The sequence below is a fragment of the Castor canadensis genome, chromosome 11 (genome assembly GCF_047511655.1).
Source record: "Castor canadensis chromosome 11, mCasCan1.hap1v2, whole genome shotgun sequence".
Lineage (NCBI taxonomy): Eukaryota > Metazoa > Chordata > Mammalia > Rodentia > Castoridae > Castor > Castor canadensis.
Genome location: NC_133396.1, coordinates 34,419,204 through 34,437,881, shown reverse-complemented (window position 1 = coordinate 34,437,881; position 18,678 = coordinate 34,419,204). Strand labels below are relative to the sequence as shown.

General features: G+C 40.3%; 1 protein-coding gene and 1 non-coding gene across 2 annotated transcripts in view; both read right to left on the bottom strand.

Moving 5' to 3' along the window:
- Positions 1-14,477: 14,477 nt before the first annotated feature.
- Gdpd1 (glycerophosphodiester phosphodiesterase domain containing 1) overlaps positions 14,478-18,678 on the bottom strand; it is a 51,383-nt gene continuing 47,182 nt past the window's right edge. The window contains exons 9-10 of the mRNA XM_020179387.2: positions 16,656-16,707; positions 14,478-16,218 (exon numbers count right to left, since the gene is read on the bottom strand). Coding sequence (XP_020034976.1) covers positions 16,096-16,218; positions 16,656-16,707 — 175 coding nt within the window. The 3' untranslated portion in view covers positions 14,478-16,095. The remainder of the gene's footprint in view (positions 16,219-16,655; positions 16,708-18,678) is intronic.
- LOC141414327 (U6 spliceosomal RNA) lies at positions 14,763-14,864 on the bottom strand. The gene has a single exon (XR_012439387.1). It is a non-coding gene; the product is annotated as a U6 spliceosomal RNA (small nuclear RNA).

The window sequence follows — 18,678 nt, the reverse complement described above, 5'->3', positions numbered from 1 at the left end:
TCTGTAATGAGCCAGTCATTTCTCTCAGGTCACCTGTGAATAATAACACACAAAGATCGCCAGAGTTCACTGGTAAGGAGCCACTCTCCTCAGAAAGAAGGGATCAATTCTAATGAGGGTCAAAGTGGTACAGGCAGCTCATTAACTCAAGGTTTCAATTAATTAAACTAACCAGACTGTAAAAATGGCAACAGTACCAGGCAATTAAAGAGATGCCAGGCAATCCTCCAAGTAAGACAGGAAGCTCTGGGGAAAAGAGGCAGCGAGTATAAATTCTCACGATTAAAGGCCCACAAAAAGTTTTGTTTTAAAATCACACGTTTATTTTCTAAGAGTATTTGTCTCTCCATTTCCCTAATTATCTTATTTGCCCTGTTAATATTTTTTTCTTGGCAGTGTGGGGTTTGAACTCAGAGCTCACACACTCTACTGCTTGGGCCACTCCCCCAGTCTTGTTTTTGCTTTAGTTATTTTTGTTGGGTAAGAGCTTGTGCTTTTGCTCCTGCTCTCCTTAGACATTGATCCTCCTAGCTCTGCCTCTGGTGTAGCCGAGATGCCCCTGGTATTTTGGGATTGTTTATGTCTACATTCATATGAGCTCTTTGTGAGCTAAAAAATTTAGTCTGTCAGGCGTGGCTCAAGTGGTAGAGTGCCTGCCTACCAAGCATGAGGCCCTGAGTTCAAACGTCAGTACCAACAAAAACCAGAACAATTAGCAGGTATCATAATACTATCTGTGAAACAGTAAGAAATATACCTATTAATCTCTTCCCCTAAGTCCCTGGCACAGAGATCCAGATTGCTTTGTAGCTGACCCTGGTTTCTGGTTCTTAAACCCCTTAGAATTTCCTGGGTGATAGGATCATGTATGTTCCAATGAGGCAGCTCTTGGTGGACTCCTGGATGGCCTCAGAATGGGTGGGGGCTGGTGGCCAGGACAACCATGTGTCTAGTAGGTTGGAACTTTCAGTGCCCTCCCCTACCTCCAAGGAGGAGAGGGAGTGGAGGTTGAGTTAATCACTAGTGGTTAATGGTTTCATCAATCATGCTATATGATGAAGCTTCCATAAAGATCCAAACCTGGGGGAGGGGGCGGAGAAGACCCAAAGGGACAGAGTTCAAATGCGCTCCCTCATAGCTGAACTCATGGGGGTTCCTGGTGAAGGTGTGGAGATCTTGTTCCCCTTCTCCCACAAGTTGCCCATGCAGCTTTTCTTTGTGGTGCTTTGAAATGTCCTTAATAATGAATGGGTCAAGTGAGTCAAGTGTCCCATGACTTCTGTGAACCCCTCTAGCAAATAACCAAACCTAATGAGAAGGGTGTGGGATTTCTAGCTGGTAGACCAGGTGCAAAGGTCTGTGCCGGCAACTGACATCTGAGGCTGGGGGTGGTCTTGTGGGACTGAGCTGTCAACTGTGGATCTGACACTGTCTTAGGTAGATAGCATCAGAACCTAGTTGAAAGGAAGGACATCCAGCTGGTGTCACTGAAGAAGCATTTGCTGAATTGCTTGGAGTGTGGGGAAACAGCCGCCACTTTTCTTTCAGAAGTGTTGAATGGGGCTGGGGGAGTGGCTCAAGTGGTAGAACACCTGACTAGCAAGTATGGAGCCCTGAGTTCAAACCCTAGTACTGCCAAAAAAAAGAAAAAAAAGTATGGAGTGACTAAGTAGAGCACAGAGGGAAAAATGTTTTGTTTTCTCCTTTTACAGCCTCACCCCCCTTTTAAAAAACTGGTTTGAAATATCTTTGTCATGAACTACACTCACATTTGCATTTTTTTAGAAACTATAGGCTTTAGGTCAAACATGGTGACTCATGTCTGCAATCCCAGCTACTTGGGAGAACAGAGATCAGGAGGATCATAGTTTAGGTCAGCCTGGGCAAAAAGTTGGCAGGTCCTTATCTCCACCAACAGTTAGGCATGGTGGTACATGCTTGCCATCCCAGCTACCTGGGCAGTGTAAAATAGGAGAAGCAAGGTCCAAATAACTCCAGGCAAAAAGAGTGAGACCATATCCCAAAAATAACTGAAGCAAAAAAGAGCTGGGGGTATGGCTCAAGTGGCAGAGCCCTTATCTTACAAGAGCAAGGTCCCAAGTTCAAACCCCAGTACTTTCAAAACAACCCCAAAAGAATCATACAGCCATTTTTACTTAATATATGTCTATAATTTTTGGATTAAAACCAAACATTTTAACCTTATTTTTTGTAGTGCTGGGAACCAATCCCAGGACTTCACTACAGTGGAGAAAGTTAAAACACAGACACCAAGAGCACATCATTGATACAGTGTAACCATCACAATGGCTGCCAGCGCTTAGGACTGATGCTAGTGTATCACACTGACTATTTTATCAGGCTTTTCTGATAGATGAGAGGTGGCTATCGAAGCCCAGCAGAGGAGATGTGAAAAAAAAGGTGGACATTTTGGAGCTGGAATGTGGTCATGTGTGCTCCTGACCACTACACTCAGGGATAGAGTGTCTGCAGGGTAAGTTTAAAATAGATGATCAATAAACTAAAATTCTAAAAACTAAAAATCCAAAATATCGATTTACTCAACCGACTAATTGGTCAGTTTTACACTGATAAATTTATTAGTATTACTTTGAGCTTATTTATTATTTTTTTAATTAAAATTTGTTTTGAAAAGGGTTTCTATACTCCATGCTGAGCTAGAACTCAAGATCCTTCTACCCAGTGTTGGTGGCTCACACCTGTAATCCTAGCTACTCACGAGGCAGAGATTAGGAGGATGAAGGTTTAAAACCAGCCTGGGCAAATAGTTTGAGAGACCCTATCCCAGAAAAACAGGGATGGTTGGGAAAAAAAGGGAAGGGAGGAGAGGAGAGGAAAGGGGAGGGGAGAAGAAGGGGTTGGCAAGGGGAGGGAAGGGAGGGAGGAAGGCAGGAAGAGAGGGTCAAATTTCTTTCTTTCATAATATGGTAAGAATGATTAGAATGAGGAAGTGAAAAAAATCCTCAACTGGGTGTGGTGGTGCACACCAATAATCCCAGCACACTTGGAGGCTAAAGCAGGAGGATCACAAGTTTGAGGTCAGCTTGGGCTACATAGTGAGACCTGGTCTCAAAAGAAAACAATATAAATGCTCTGAGTAACACCATATGAGAGTTGTGTTAAAGATTAAACATCAGACATTATAAAATTGTACTTGGAAGGAAAAGGAGGACAATTACATGGGAACTGTTTAAAAAGGTAAGCTGAGGTACAATACAATTTTTAAGGAGTTTGTTGAGCAAACAATGATTCATGAATTGGCACCTCTCCCTGGACTGGTCTGGGAACTCCACCAAGGGGGATGGACACAGGAAAACGAGGGAAACTGTTGACTGCTTCCATTACCGTGTTGACTTATTTGTTCTGTCCCACTGGAAAGTCCCTAGTTTTACAAGTTTGTCGAATTTTCTTTTCTTTCTCCTTTTTTTTTTTTTCCCCCTGTGGTGCTAAGGATTGAACCCAGAGCCTCCTACATGCTAGGTTGAGACTCTACCAACTGAGACACATCCCCAATCCCATTTATATTTACTGTAACAGAGCTAATTTTATTCCTTTTACCACACTTTTCCCACTGTGATATTTAAGAAGTTCACTGGCCTGGTGTGGTTGCTGTCTGTAATCCCAGCTACTCAGGATACAGTTCCAGGCTAGCCCAGGGAAACAAAGTTAGTGAGACACTATCTCAAAAACAAGTCAGGTCCACATCTGAGGCCACCTAGACAAAAGCAAAAGACCCTATCTGAAAAATAACTAAAGCAAAGGACTGGAGGTGTCTCAAGTAGTGGAGCCCTGAGTTCAATCCCCAGCACCACCAAAAAGTTTTTAAAAGTCATGGAGAAAAAAGCAGCCTGTTAACAGTAGCTATTGCATAGTGAAAACAATTTTGATCCTGGTCTCTCTAAAGACCTAGTTTTGAATGCCAGTTTCTTACCTTGTTAGCTGTGCAATCTGTGTGAGTCACTAAACCCATGTGAGCTTCAATTTCCTCATTATAAATCAGGAATAATAGCACTTACACCACGAAACAATTGTGGAGAATGGGTGTGACACCACTTGGTATATGAGAGATTCTAGGTGAGGTTAACTTCATTCCCACTCCGAAGTAGAGCTGCAGTTGTGTAGTCATTTTACAAAACTTAAAGCACACATTCCTGGTTTCTGGATAATGTTTCTCAAATTGTGGCTTGAATTATAATCTTCCACTTTAAGCATGGTGGTGCACTCTGGAGACTGAGGCAGGAAAATGGAGAGTTCCAAGCCAGCCTGGGCTATAAAGCATGATCTGTCTCAAAACAAAACAATTCATTTTAACCAAATCTCTGCAGAAATCTGTTTTTTTTCCAGTCTTTCCCATCTTAGTAACTAGCTCCACCATCTGTCTACCCATCAAATATGCCAAAGCCAGCCTAAAGTTTCTCCCCTTTCCTTACCTACCCAGTTCCCATCTGGGCCACCACCAAGTCCTTGTGTTTCTACCTCCAAAATGGAATCTCCAATCCAGACACTTCTCTCCATCTGCATACCCACCACATCTTTGTTTCCATCTTTTTCCTTTTCCAATGTATATCTACTCAGCAGTTAGAATAATCTTTAGAAATATACTTCCTAGCTAGGTAGTGGTGACTCACTTCTGTAATCCTAGCTACTCAGGAGGCAAACTGGCTTCCCAGTTTGAAGCCAGCCCAGGCAAACAGTTTGAGAGACCCTATCTCAAAAAGACTCTTCACATAAAAAGGACTGGTGGAGTGGCTCAAATGGTAGATCACCTGCCTAGTATATGTGAGGCCCTGAGTTCAAATCCTAGTACCACAAAAAAAAAAAAAAAGAAATATACTACCTAAAAAATGAAAAGGAAAAAAAATAAAAATACACTCCCTCACTCCTCTCCTTAAAATGTTGTGATGGCTCCTCTTTGCGCTTGCAGGTTCTCCAACATGACCTTCCTGGAAGGCCCTCCATGATCTGACCAGTGCCCAGCAATCTAGCCTGGAATTGCGGTGGTGCTTTCTTCTCGCTGGAGTGCCAGGTGCGTCCAGCCTTTGCACTTGCTCTTTGCTCTACCTGACACATTCTTCCCTCTGGCTTTATCCCACACTGGCAAGCTCAAATGTCCCCTCTTTTGAAAGGCTCTCCCTGGCTGCTCCATCAAAAGTTGGGTGCTGCCCCTTCTCCTGTCTCTCACATCATTAGCTGTAATTAAGTTGTTTGTTTACTGTTTGTCTTAGACCAAAAAGATAGGACTTGTGTCTTGTAAGCACTGGACTCACAGCACCTTGCGCAGTGCCTGGCATACAGGACATTCAAGTCTTTTTTGAATGAATACATAACTAAGTGAATTGACAAAAAGAAAGGAGGGAAAAAAAGGTTGGAAAATCTGCATTTTGGCTAGCTTTTCAGCGGAAATGATCAGAGAAAAAGCAGGAAACAAATGTGCACTCAAATGAGAATAACTGGAGAATTGTTCAGTAAGATCATTTACTATAAGGGTAGTTACTCAAGAACAAGTAACTTGGAGTTCTGATTACCCACAGTCCACAATGGAGGAAGGATGGATGTCATTACTAGAGAGATTTCCAGAGACATGGCCATCTCCAAATCAGCTTATCCTCAATCAAAGGACTGAGTCAGCCCAATCCTACTACACAGACCTCCCTCTCCCTCAACTTATACTAGGGTTTTCAATAGGCTACACAGGGCATAGAATGGGACGGGGATAGGGCCCAATAGTGTTTTAGCTGCTTTTTTTCTTTTGTTTCTTTGCCTGTTTTGGGGGGCTTTTTTTTTTTGGAGACAGGGTCTAGCCTTATAGTCCAGGCTGGTCTGGAACTCACTATGTAGCTCAGGCTGTTCTCGAACTCACAATCCTCCTGTCTCAGTCTCCTAAGTGCTGGGATTACAGATGTATAACCCCTCACCCAGCTTAAGGTTTGATTTCTTTTATTAGGAATAACTAAGGTGAGTAATAAAATATTAACAAGTAATTTCTAAGTGTTAGATTCGCAAACGTTTAACATTGCTTTTTTTCTTACTGGACATCTCTTAATTTCTAAAAAAAAGTGATGCTCCCCCATGAGCAATGGGACATATTGTGAACTGGAGTTCTTTGAAGATGCTGCCTCTATACTAAAGATCCTAGCCATTTGCTCTCTACTCATTGAGCAATACTCCCAGCCTTCCCAGCTCCATTTGATTTAGTTAGCTTATCCTTATTTCTTTTTCACACAGCTAATAAGTAATATCCTATCCTTTTGCAAATGCAAAACATCCTAATTTTTGTATTCATGTATGAAAATGGAAAAATGAGACATGCTGAAACTACTCCGGGAATGAGGGGAGGAGGGGATAAAGGAGAATGATGGAGGGGGTGAATTCAAGTATGATAAATTGTAAGAACTTTTGTAAATGTCACAATGTACCCCCAGCACAACAGTGATATGATAAAAAAAGAAAAAAATCCCAATTTAAAAAAACTTTTCCATTATACCCTGGAATATATATACACATATACATATATAAAAGATGCCTCTTCTTGGACTGGGGGTGCAGGGATGTAGTTCAGTAGTACAGTGCATGCTTTGTAGGCACAAGTCCCTAAGTTCAATACCAAACACCAAAAAAAATTAAAAATTAAACGAAAATGAATATCTCTCTTCCTCCCCTTCTGTCACTGGATTCCTTAACTAGACCATAAGCACCAAGGTTCACCTGGGCCGGGCAAGGCAGGCGTTCATTCCCTAATGCTATTGCAAACGTTATAACCCACTTAGTCTTGCATAGAGCTTTGCTCCCATGTTCTCTTTCCAATCTCTCCCTATGGCTTCTTGTTTGCACGTTTATAATCCTCCCTATTTAGGACGCAACTCACTTGATACCACTGTCCTTTCAAATGTCCTGATTCTCTAATTCCTTTGAATAAGTGGCCGAGTTTAGCTTCTTTGGGTACCATTCAGCCCTCCATCTCCCTTTGCAGTTAGGTATCAGTTCCATCAACTAAAGAGACAAATGAACCACCATTCCCCAAGGCCTCCTTTTAAACCAAATGCCAGCATCCTTTCTCAGTCCTGCCTTCCTTGATCTCTTTGTCCCATTTTGGGCACTGCTGATAATGACCTTTCTTAAATTCTCTATTCTCATGGGTTGAGGACATTGTACTACTTCCCCACTTCTGTTTTTTTTTTTTTTTGAGACAGGGTCTCACTGTGAAATCCAGGCTGGTCTGGAACTCATGATCCTCCTGCTTCAGCCTCCCTAGTGCTGGGATTATAGGCCTGAACCACTGTACTCAGCTCCTTACTTCTGTTTCTCAGGCTACAACTTTTCTGTTTTCTCTGGGCAGATTCCAAGACTTAACTTGCTGTTCCACCCTTCTTCCCCACTCAACTTCAGTTTAGCCTCTTAGTTTTGATGGTCAACTCTTTTGTTGAAGACTCTTAGAAAATCTTAAGCCTCAAATTAGCCCTCTGAACTGTACAGCAGTCCTTCTTTCTCTAATGGGTTCACATTCCTACTCCCTAAAATGTCATTGACAAGCCTCTCTCTCCTGAAACATTTTATGCTCCTTTCTCCATTCTCAATTTTAGCTAGACCTTGGCTCATGCATCACTGGGAAATGAGAAACCACTAGATGGAAACTAATCTTCCCACAACCAAAGCTACAAACACGTTTTTATTTGTTCTTTGACTCTTTTCTGTTACAACGAAGAATCCTTCTTCCACAGGTCAGTCTCTACCTGTGTTCTAATCCCTTTCCTTCTCCCCCTCTTTCTTAGTACTCATCAAGATTTTTCCAGCCTCAGGGCCTTTGCACAATCCTTCTGCAATATGAAGTCCTGTAGCATGCCTCAACATGAATGAACCTGGAAGACACTGTGCTAAGTGAAATAAGTACAGAAATAAGTCACAGAAAGCCAAATATCATACTGAGGCCCACTTATTTTCCTCTTATATGAGGTATCTAAAATAGTCAAACTCAGAAGCAAAGAACAAAGTAGTGGTTGCCAGAGGATAGGGGGAAGGAAAACATGGGGAATGGCTGACTAGCAGGTATAAGATCTCAATAATTCAAGACAGCTAAGTCCTAGAGATCTGCTGTACAACATTGTGTACAATAGTGCACACAATACAGTACATTTTGCTGTAGTATACAGCACTATACACTTAAGTCTGCTCAGAGCACAGAGTGTAGTCATTCACATCTGTAGTCCCAGCTACTTGGGAGGCTGAGGTGGGAAGATCACTTGTGCCCAGGAGTTTGGGACCAGCCTGAGCAACATAGTGAGACCATTTCAAAACAAAAGCAATAATATCTAATACCAGTAGATATAGACGGGAATGTTATTTTTTATCTTGTTTTGTATGTTTTTGAGACAGGGTGTTTCTATGTAGCCCAGGCTGGCCTTGAACTCATGATCCTCCTGTTTCCACCTCCCAAATACTGGCATTATAGCCATGCATCTGGTTTCCTTCCTTCCTTCATTTAGTGGTGCTGGGCATCAAGTGCTCTACCACTGAGCTACATCCCCAGCTCTAGAAGGTAATATTCTTAATGATAACCATGACATGAATTTATTATAATTTATTTAACCAGTTCCTTAATGTTACATACCTAGGTTGTTACCCATTTTTCATGCTGCATGTATACCTTCGGGTACTTGTCCTACTTTATTAATTTTTAGTTGGTGCCAGTGGCTCATGCCTGAAATCCTATTTGAGATCAGGAGGTTGAGATCAGGAGGATCGAGGTTCGAGGCCAGCCTGGGCAAATAGTTCGTGAGACCTTATCTCCAAAATAACCAGAGCAAAATGGACTGGAAATGTGGCTCAAGTGGTAAAGCAGCTATTTTGCAAACACAAAGCCCTGAGTTTGAATCGGAGTCCCACCAGAGAAATAAAGAAAAGAGACGTATTTAAATACACTTTCAAATTGATCCTCAAAATGTTCTGCCAGCTTATATTCATACAGTTTATAAGAGCTTGTTGCTCCAGGCCTCTCACCAATACTTAAAGTTTTGCCGATCTGACATTTGGAAATTAGTAACATATTCAGTGTCTTTAGATTACTAAGGAGGTTAAACGCTTTTCATGTTTTTGTTGACCATTTATACTTGTGAATTACTTCTTCATGTCTTGTGCTCATCCCCATGCCTATTTTCCCACCCACTGGCTGTTTTTGAGAACTTTTTGACCACCAAGAAAAAACCAGAAACCACTGAAGAACTAATTTTATTTAAAAAATGATTTCAAATGAGTTATGAAGAAGGGAAGGAAGAAGAGATGAAGGGGAGAGGAAAGAAAGGGAGTTTTTTTAAAGCCTGAAGCAGGGAAGAAAAAAATCTTAGATCAAAAATTATTAGCTGGCTACAGTGCCCCATGCCTGTAATCACAGCTAGTTAGGAGGGGCAGATCAGGAGGATCGAGGGCCAAGGGCAGCCTGGGCAAAAAGTTGGTGAGACCCCCATCTCAACCAATAGCTGGGCATGGTGACACCTGCCTGTCATCCCAGTCACATAGGAGGTGTAAATTTGGGGAGCACAGTCCAGGCCAGCCTTGTCATAAACATGAGACCCAATTCCTAAAATAACTAAAGCAAAAAAGGGCTGGGGTGTGCCTCAAATGATAGAGTGCTCACCTAGCAAGTGGGAGGTCCTAAGTTCAAACTCCAGTACCACTAAAAAAAAAAAAAAAAAACTTAATTTTAAAACTACTGGACATCTAGCATGCATCAGGCCCTGGGTTTAATCCTCAGTATGGAAAAAATTAAAGGAAAATTAATTAATTTAAAAATTGCCTTTAAAAAAAACCAAGAAACTACTGAACAGGGGGTTGGCAGGGGTAGTTTGGTGGTAAAGTGTGTGCCTAGCATACATGAGGCCTGGGTTCAACACCCCAAAACAACAAAAAAAACCTCAAACAACTATAACAAATAAGACTAATGTGTTTGTTTCATAACAAACACATTTTTGTATGTATTCTTTTCATAAACAATACAATGAGTTAAAATAATGCCTATTTTGGTAGAGTTCTCTATTTTGAAAGAAAAGGGCGTAAATGAGAGGGAAAGTAGGCTATCATTCCATCTCTGTGTGGTATTACCCATGCTACTCACAGTCTTGGCATCTGGTGCCATGGTAACATTCAAATTCTACCAATCATCTTTTTTTTTTTTTCTTTTTGGTGGGACTAGACTTTGAACCCAGGGCTTCATGCTTGCAAAGCAGGTGCTCTACTGCTTGAGCCACACCTCCGGGTATTCTAAAAAGAATAGTAAGAAAGAAGGAATATCCCCTGGAAGCACAGATTTACAAATTCCTACCTTCCATGGGTGGGATATGGTTTGCTTCCCAAAGGTTCATGTGCTGGAAGCATGGTTCCCAGTGTGGCGGTGCTCAGATGGCAAAACTTTCAGGTAAGGCTCAGTAGAAAGTAATTAGGCTATGTCGGGGGAAGTTGGCCAAAACAATGTATACACATGTAAGTAAATGTAAAAATGACAAAATAAAATTAAAAAAAAAAAGTAAGTAGGCTGTGGGAGTGCAACCCTCATGAATGGATTACTGCTGTCTACAGGGAGTGGGTAATGATCTGTGAATCTGCATTAGTTCCCCAAAATGGGTTGTTAATGAGTTTAACTTCCTTAGCTCACTCTCTTGCCATGGTGTCTCTTCTGTACTTTGCATAGTTCCCACTAAGTAATGCTACATGCCACACTGTGACCCAGCTAGAGGACCCTCACCATTGGTGAGGATGCCATACTGTTTGGATTTTCCAGAATTCTGACCCAAATAAACCTCTTTCCTTTGTAAGAATACCAATCTCAGGTATTTAATTATAGCAAAACAAACAAAAAACAACAAAAACCAGAGAGGACAATACATATGAAGTATACAAAACTCAATCTGTTTTCCCAAACCTATCTTTTCAGCCAAGGGCTTATCCACCTAAAGCTGCCACTCAAGCTGTCACTTCAAACAAGTGCACACTTACTCATTGTCTTTGCAACCAAACTGGTTCCCTTCTCCAAGTTTCCTTTTCTTAGGGCCCTGGAGTTGCTAGTGGCTTTCTCATCTATTTTTTTTTTTTTTTTTGCCTGGTACTGGGGTTTGAATTTAGGGCCTCGTGCTTGCCAGGCTGATGCTCTACCACTTGAATCATACTCCCCATCTCTTCTTTTAAGCTTATCCAGTCACCAACTCTCATTAATTCTTCCCTTATAGGGACACAAAATTATTGTAATCCTACTACCAAAATAAGGGTCTTCTTTAACCTTAATATTTCATTCCTTGATTGCTTCAAGGGTTGTTTTTTTTATTTTTTTGGTACTGGGGTTTGAACTCAGGGCCTACACCTTGAGCTACTCCACCAATCCTTTTTTGTAGTGAGTTTTATCAAGATAGGGTCTCACAAAGTATTTGCCTGGGCTGGCTTCAAACCACAGTCCTCCCGATCTCTGCCTCCTGAGTAGCAAGGATTACGGGCGTGAGCCACCAGCACTCAGCTTCAAGGGTCTTCTCTCTGTGAAGTATTGCCATATTATTATTAGTGCTGGGGATTGAACCTGGGGCCATGCATATGCTAAGCATGTGCTCTGCCACTGAAATAAACCCTCTTCCCCTGCTGAATCAATTTTTTGTGCAACTCAATTAACAGCGATTAGATCTGTATGGATCTGTTTAGCCTTTTCACAGTTTCTGGACTGTTTTCTGCTCTAGGCTTGTATCTTTATTTCAGATTATAAAATAATCCACCTTTCCAAACATTAGTTTGTCAATACTATACAAATGAAGCAAAGAAACCTATTCACCACCCACCACCACCACACACCATCCACTCCACACCCCAAAAATAAAGAAAAGAAACCTAGCCAGGTACGGGTTGCTCACACTTGTAATTCTAGCTACTCAGGAGGCAGAGACCAGGAAGACTGTGGTTCAAAGCCAGCCTGGTCATGAGATCCTGGCTTGAAAAAAACTCATCACAAAAAAGGACTGGTGGAATGGATCAAGGAGAAGGCCCCGAGTTCAAGCCCCAGTACTCAAAGAAAAAAAAAAAAAAAACCAAAACCTAATCACTATCAGTGGCTTTATGAATTGTGAGTATTCTTCCAGCATGCTGATTTTCTCAGTGATTCTTGGATCTGACTGCTTTAGTTCTAATCTTGTTTTAGTGTCTGGTCTCTGACTACAACTTCCATTATTCATTATGGGTCTAAAATAATTATGTCATGTATTGCCTATCAATTTTGGTGTTTTTTTCTTGTTTTTTTGAGATGGAGTCTCACTGTGTTGTCTAAGCTGGTCCCTAACTCCTGGACTCAAGTGATCTTCTGCCTTAGCCTCTCAAGTACCTGGGACTACAGGTATGTACCATGAGACTCTTACTTTTAATGTTTCAAATTGGCACCTACTTGAGACATAATATTCAGTTCAGGATAAACTCTTTGAGCTGATACGCATGGCTTTCCTTAAATTGGCACTCTAACTAGGCACATGCTTGTAATCCCAGTACTTAGGAGGCTGAGGTAGAAGGATATGGAATTCAAGGCCAACCTAGGGCTAACAGTGAGTTTGAAGCCACCCTGAACTACATACTGAGACCCTGTCTCAAAACAAAAAAGGCACTCTTATCTACAGCAGATTCTCTTTTGACTTTGGGGTGCCATGTTGCACAACTCCAGGTAAAACCATTCACATTTTATTCTCAGTTGCCCTCCAACTAGTGATCCTTCTGCTGGCCTTGTAGGCCTGTATACCACTAGGACTGGCTTACACTGTATCGTGTTAATAGTTTCCCATACTGGAACATACTATGATTTAAATGTTTTAGGGGGTCCCTCCCCCACCACCCCTCTTTTATTGCTGGAGATCCAACCTAAGGCTCATTTACTAGGCAAGTATGCTACTGAGCTACATTTCTAGCTGTCATTCATCAGCCCACAGCAGCCATTCTTTCCCTACCATGTGGCTCCTAGATGCTCACTTGTAGTTGCTTCCCTTCCTGATTTCTAGAATCTGTCCTGGGACTCAGTACCAATTTATCCCTATAACACTGTTGTCATTGTTCTTTGATTCTGTTAAATGAGCCCAGTTGTTGTGCCTTGTGTCTTGTTTTGCTTTAATCTGCTTAGGACTCTAGTCCCACAGAAACAGTTCCAACACTTCCTGTGACAACTCCTCGTGCCAACTGCTTGTTGAATCACCTGCCAACTGTGGTCCACTGCTGTTAGTTACTACTGGTATGCTAGACTATCCCTATAGCTTTGGCCATCAAGTCTAGTGGTAGCCTCATGCCAGGAGAGTCTAATCCAATCTTTTGACCACTTCTTTAGACTTCTCCACGATGCTACACAAAACGAAAGGGTATTGAACCTCTTAAAATGTGATGTTCCGCCAGGCACCGGTGGCTCACGCTTGTAATCCTAGCAATTCGGGAGGCAGAGATCAAGAGGATCCAGATTCAAAGCCAGCCCAGGCAAACAGGTCATGAGACCCTATCTCGAAACCATCCATCACAAAACAAAAAGGAGTGGTGGAGTGGCTCAAGGTGTAGGCCCTGAATTCAAACCCAGCACCACAAAAAAAAAAGTGATGCTCCAACAAAAGAGCAGTGTTCAGATATTATGTACGATTTATGATCTCCTTGATTATAACATCAGTTCTAACTTTTAGAACATGAGTTTTTAAAACATCTCTAGCATTTTTGGGTAATTTATCTTCTACTGATCAACACAAACTATGTTCCAGCTGTATAACTGATCTGCTCTGAATCATAACAAAGCAAATTTGAAAAAAGCAAAAACAGAAATGAAAAGAATTATATCAAAGATGATCAACCTGGCATGGCAGTGCACACATGTAATCCCAGCACCCAGAAGGTTGATGCAGGAGGATCATGAGTTTGAGGCCAGCCTGGGCTATGTAATATATGAGACCCTGTCTCCCAAAAAAGAAAAAAAAAATCAAAATGATCCTTAGTAATAAAAACTGTAAGCAAAAGTGAAAAATGACATTTAATAGATTACTTGCCCCAATTTTTTGCTTTTGTTTTTTTAACCAAGTTTTTTTTTGTCTAAATGCCAAGAAGTAACTTTCTTACCATAAGTGTTTCCATATTTTCTTTTTTTTAACTATTGAGAGAAATCTTAGACGTGTTTACTTTAATTAATTGCTTAAGTTCTGCCAAAAAAAAATCTATGAAACATACTTGGAATTACAATTGTAAAAAAAAATAAAAACCCCTTATTTTGTTCTTAGAAAACTTTATTTCAGTTTAAACAACAAAGCAAATGGTATTTATGTCATCCAAGAACAGAAGAGAGAGCATGGTCATCCTTCATAGCTGTATAGCTGGTAAATTCCAAATGAGAGACATAATCTAGGCAAAAGACATTTGTTATTCCAGATTATATTTACTTTCCCATTTGAAACCAAAAAAATCAGTTAAAAAGATTGGAAAATTTACATGAAGTCACACCAGAAAAGCTGAAAAAGTGATGTCTAATGTTTAGGGAAATTCTGTACTTCTTTTTTTTTAAAGTACTGGGGTTTGAACACAGGGCCTCATGCTTGCTAGGCAGGTACTCTACTACCGGAGCCACTCCACCAGCCCTCTTTCTACTTCATATTCAGAAGAACGCACTTTTTGGGAGGGTGAGATTGGGCTGGAACTCAGGGGGCAAGCAGGTGCTCTACCACTTGAGCCATGCCTCCATTCCATTTTGCTCTGGTTACTTTATTTTATTTATTTTTTTTATGGAATGCTTCACGAATTTGCATGTCATCCTTGTACAGGGGCTAATCCTCTCTGTATTGTTCCGATTTTAGTATATGTACTGCCAAAGCGAGCACTGCTTTGGTTATTTTGGAGATAGGGTCTTGCAAACTATTTGCCTGGACTGGCCTCAAACTGTGATCCTCCTGATCACCCGAGTAGCTAAGATTGCAAGCTAAAGGGTGACCCACTGGCATCCAGCAGAATACATTCTTAAAGATCAGAACAGGTGGTTCACACTACAAGTACTAGAAACCATGACATGAACTTTCATCAGTTTAATATGATTATTAGGATTCAAGACGTTATTTAAAATATTGACTCAAACAATTAAGTCAAGGCCAAAAAGTGAAAATCTTACATTTCTTTAGTGGAAACATAAAAACACGACTATTGGGATCTTGTCTCAATTTACAATCAAAGGACCTATTTTTAATGTATAAAAAATTGATATGGTAGCACTGCTACACATCTGAAAAAGACTCCAAATAGAACATCCCCATTAACAACAGCAAATGAGAAATCTAATTAGTCTACAGATTTTATTTGTGATCAAGTAATATGCTTTCTTTCCTTTTTTTGTAGACCAGGCTGGCCTCAAACTCATGATCCTCTTGCTTCAGTCTCCTAAATGCTGGGATTTACAAGCATGCACTGCCATCCCCAGCTCTTAGTTATTTCTTTGAGCTTGCCTTCTGTTAACAATGTACACCTTGCCACATTACTGCTACACTGATTTTCAAACTCTTCTTCCTTAAATTTTATCTCTCTCTATATTTTTTCTCTTCTTTTGTGGTACTGGGTTTTGAACTCAGGGCCTACTGCTTGCTACATACACACTCTACCACTTGAGCCACGTTCCTAGCCCCAGTTATATTTTTCCCCTTTAACTAAGATGCACCTAGAAATAGCAAAATAGCTGTAATGGTTTCCAATAATTTCCTTTTACTAAATTAATTGATTTTATTCCAGTGAAGTTAATGCCAAATTTATCCAATAGTCTTTAATTTCAGAATTACTTAGAATAGAATACTGCATCATTTACAGACATCTTGATCAGTGATTTCTATTTACATCTCATAGCCAGTTGTCTTTCTAAACAATTTACAAATGTAAAATATGCCATACTGTTTAAAATAAATATACAATATATAGTTTCTACATTTTCATACAGGCTTAAAAATGAGGTAATACAAGAACTTAACTGATTAAACCTTTTACCATTCTGGAACTACCTTAGGGAAGTGATGGTGAAATATTTTCTTAGGTCTTTTCATGTTTCCTTTGAATACTTCTGAGTACCTTTTTCTATGCTGAAACATTATGTAAAAACTCCTTAAGTTTTGTTGGGTAGTCTGTCATCACTCCAGTTGCTCCCAAATCAAAAGCTCTTCTGTACTCTTGTTCTTCATTTAATACCCAAACATATACCTAAAAATTAGGATCATGAGAAGTATGAAAAGAAACATTGAATAGGAAAGTATTTTTGTAACATTTATTGACAATAATCTCAGGAGACTTAGAACTAACCTTTTAAAGTTGTTATATAAAAATATCATTAAACCATTTTATTTATTCATTCATTCATTAAACCCTTTTAAAAAATTCCATTTTGTTCATTAATTATGTATTGCCCTACCCCTCCAGACTTCAGCTATGCTCCCCTATTCATAAGGAGTCTAGCAACAGAAATGCTAATGATTTATTGCTAACTGTAAGGCAGTGCTTAAGGTCCTCACTTGTCAATCAGTAAGGCAGCAGCATGGAGTTAGGGGTTCAACATAGCCAGTTAAAAGCTCCTGCACTTTCACTTGTGTTAAACTGGTGAGCTATACTGTTTCCAAAAATACATCATTCCAAAAACTTACTTGAATGCCTCGGGCAGTGAGGTGGTCAAATAAAGCTTTCCTCATCAATAAGCTGGAAAAAAAAAAAAAGCAGAACAGATTCAGGTATTTCTTAGTCCTAGCTAGTTCCCTCACCCTATTTCAGTAAGTCAGTCAGTCAGTCAGTCTGGCTGTTTGTCTGTCTAGCTATCTAGACAGCCAGCCAGCCAGCCTATCTATCTAATCTATTTATTTGGCAGTACTGGGGTTTGAATTCAGGGTCTCAACTTGCTAGGCAGGTGCTCTACTACACCTCCAGTCCTGTTTTTGTGGGGTTTTTTGTTGTTGTTGTTGTTGTTCTTGCAGTTAATAGGGTTTGAAATCAGGGCCTACACTCTACCGGCCCCCTTTTTTTGTGATAGGTTTTTTGAGATAGGGTCTTATGAACTCTTTGCCTGGGCTGGCTTGGAACCTCGATCCTCCTGATCTCTTCCTCCTGAGTAGCTAGGATTATAGGTGTGAGCCACTGGTGCCCTGCTATTTTAGTCAATTTAGAGTTTAGTAATTCCTAGTTTAATTTAATCTTACTTCAGCAATACAAGCCAAAATCTCAAGTAGTAATTACTGCTGTGGATGAATTTGTGACTTTTGGGGTAGGGAGCAGTACTAGGGTCTGAATGCAGGGCCTCCAGCTTGCTAGATAAGTACTCTACCAATTGAGTCATGCCCTCAGCCCTTTTTGTTTTAGTTATTTTCAGACAGGGTCTCATGCTTTTCTTATCTAAGCCAGCCTTGAACTACAATCCTCCTATGCCTCCTGCATAGCTGGGATTACAGGTGTGCATTACCATGTGTGGTTGTTTTTGGAGACAGGATTTCACAACATTTTGGCCTGGCTTGGCCTCCAAGTGCGATCCAAGTAGCTACAGTAACAGGTGTAAGCTACTGCACAGCCTAAATTTACATCTTAACTGCTGAATTTTCTTTAACCCTGGTGGCTGGACAACCAGAATCTCCCCTCATGCTGCTGCTAGATCCTCAGAAGACTCATTCTTACTGAAGCACCTCAATGGACAAGAGGTGCCTCACTTTCCTGCTGGAGCCATAATGTAAGAAAGAGTTAGAAGCCAGGTGCCAATGGCTCACATCTGTAATCCTAGCTACTTGGGAGGCTGAGATCAGGGGGATCAATGTTTGAGGCCAGCCCAAATAGTTCATGCAACCCCATCTTCAAAATAGCCAGAACAAAAATGGTCTGGAGATGTGGCTCAAGTGGTAGAATGCCTGCTTTGCAAGCACAAACCCCTAAGTTCAAACCCCAGTCCTACCAAAAAAATAGAAAAGAAAGAGCTAGGAAGTGTGTGCTCCTACCATTCTAAGTTAAATAAGGTATGAAATTCAGGTTAAGTTCTTTAACATCATAGTTCAGTTATATAATGGACTCATCTTCTCATCTTTTGTTAGCTATCTTAGAAACTGTATGTCTATTAATTACAATATTCCATGTCTATGAAAATATTTTTCATTTGAAATAACAACTTGCAAATGTGCTTTTAGACTACAAATCACAAGCAAAATGGGATGTAAGTGTACTGAAACATTATACATATTATTTCTATTCAGTCATGTCTATTAAAATGACTAAGTAAGAAGAACTAGAAATCATGTGCTTTCACCACCAGTTAAAAATGTGTCCTTGAAAACTAGAAATTAAGTCAAGAATAAAGTAAAAAAGAACAAACCCTGTGGCACAAAGAAAAGATAAAACTAATTTTTCAAAACTCTTGGAAAGAGGAGCTAACTGATAAAAAGTTGTGGTTTAGAACTATTAACATATTTAAGCATTGAAGGCTCCAATTAAAAGCAAAATATAGAACAATTACTTTGTGGTTTTTACCTAAAAGAAATTGAACAAGTTGTAGAAATTAAGGTATTTTCTTTAAAGTAAGCAGGTATCCACATTGTAGGCAGGACCACCCCCTTCCTGCTGTTAAGGTTTGGTGCAAATATTTCTAAGAAATGTTCACTTGGCAATATGCACTTTTATATATTCTGTATTGCTATA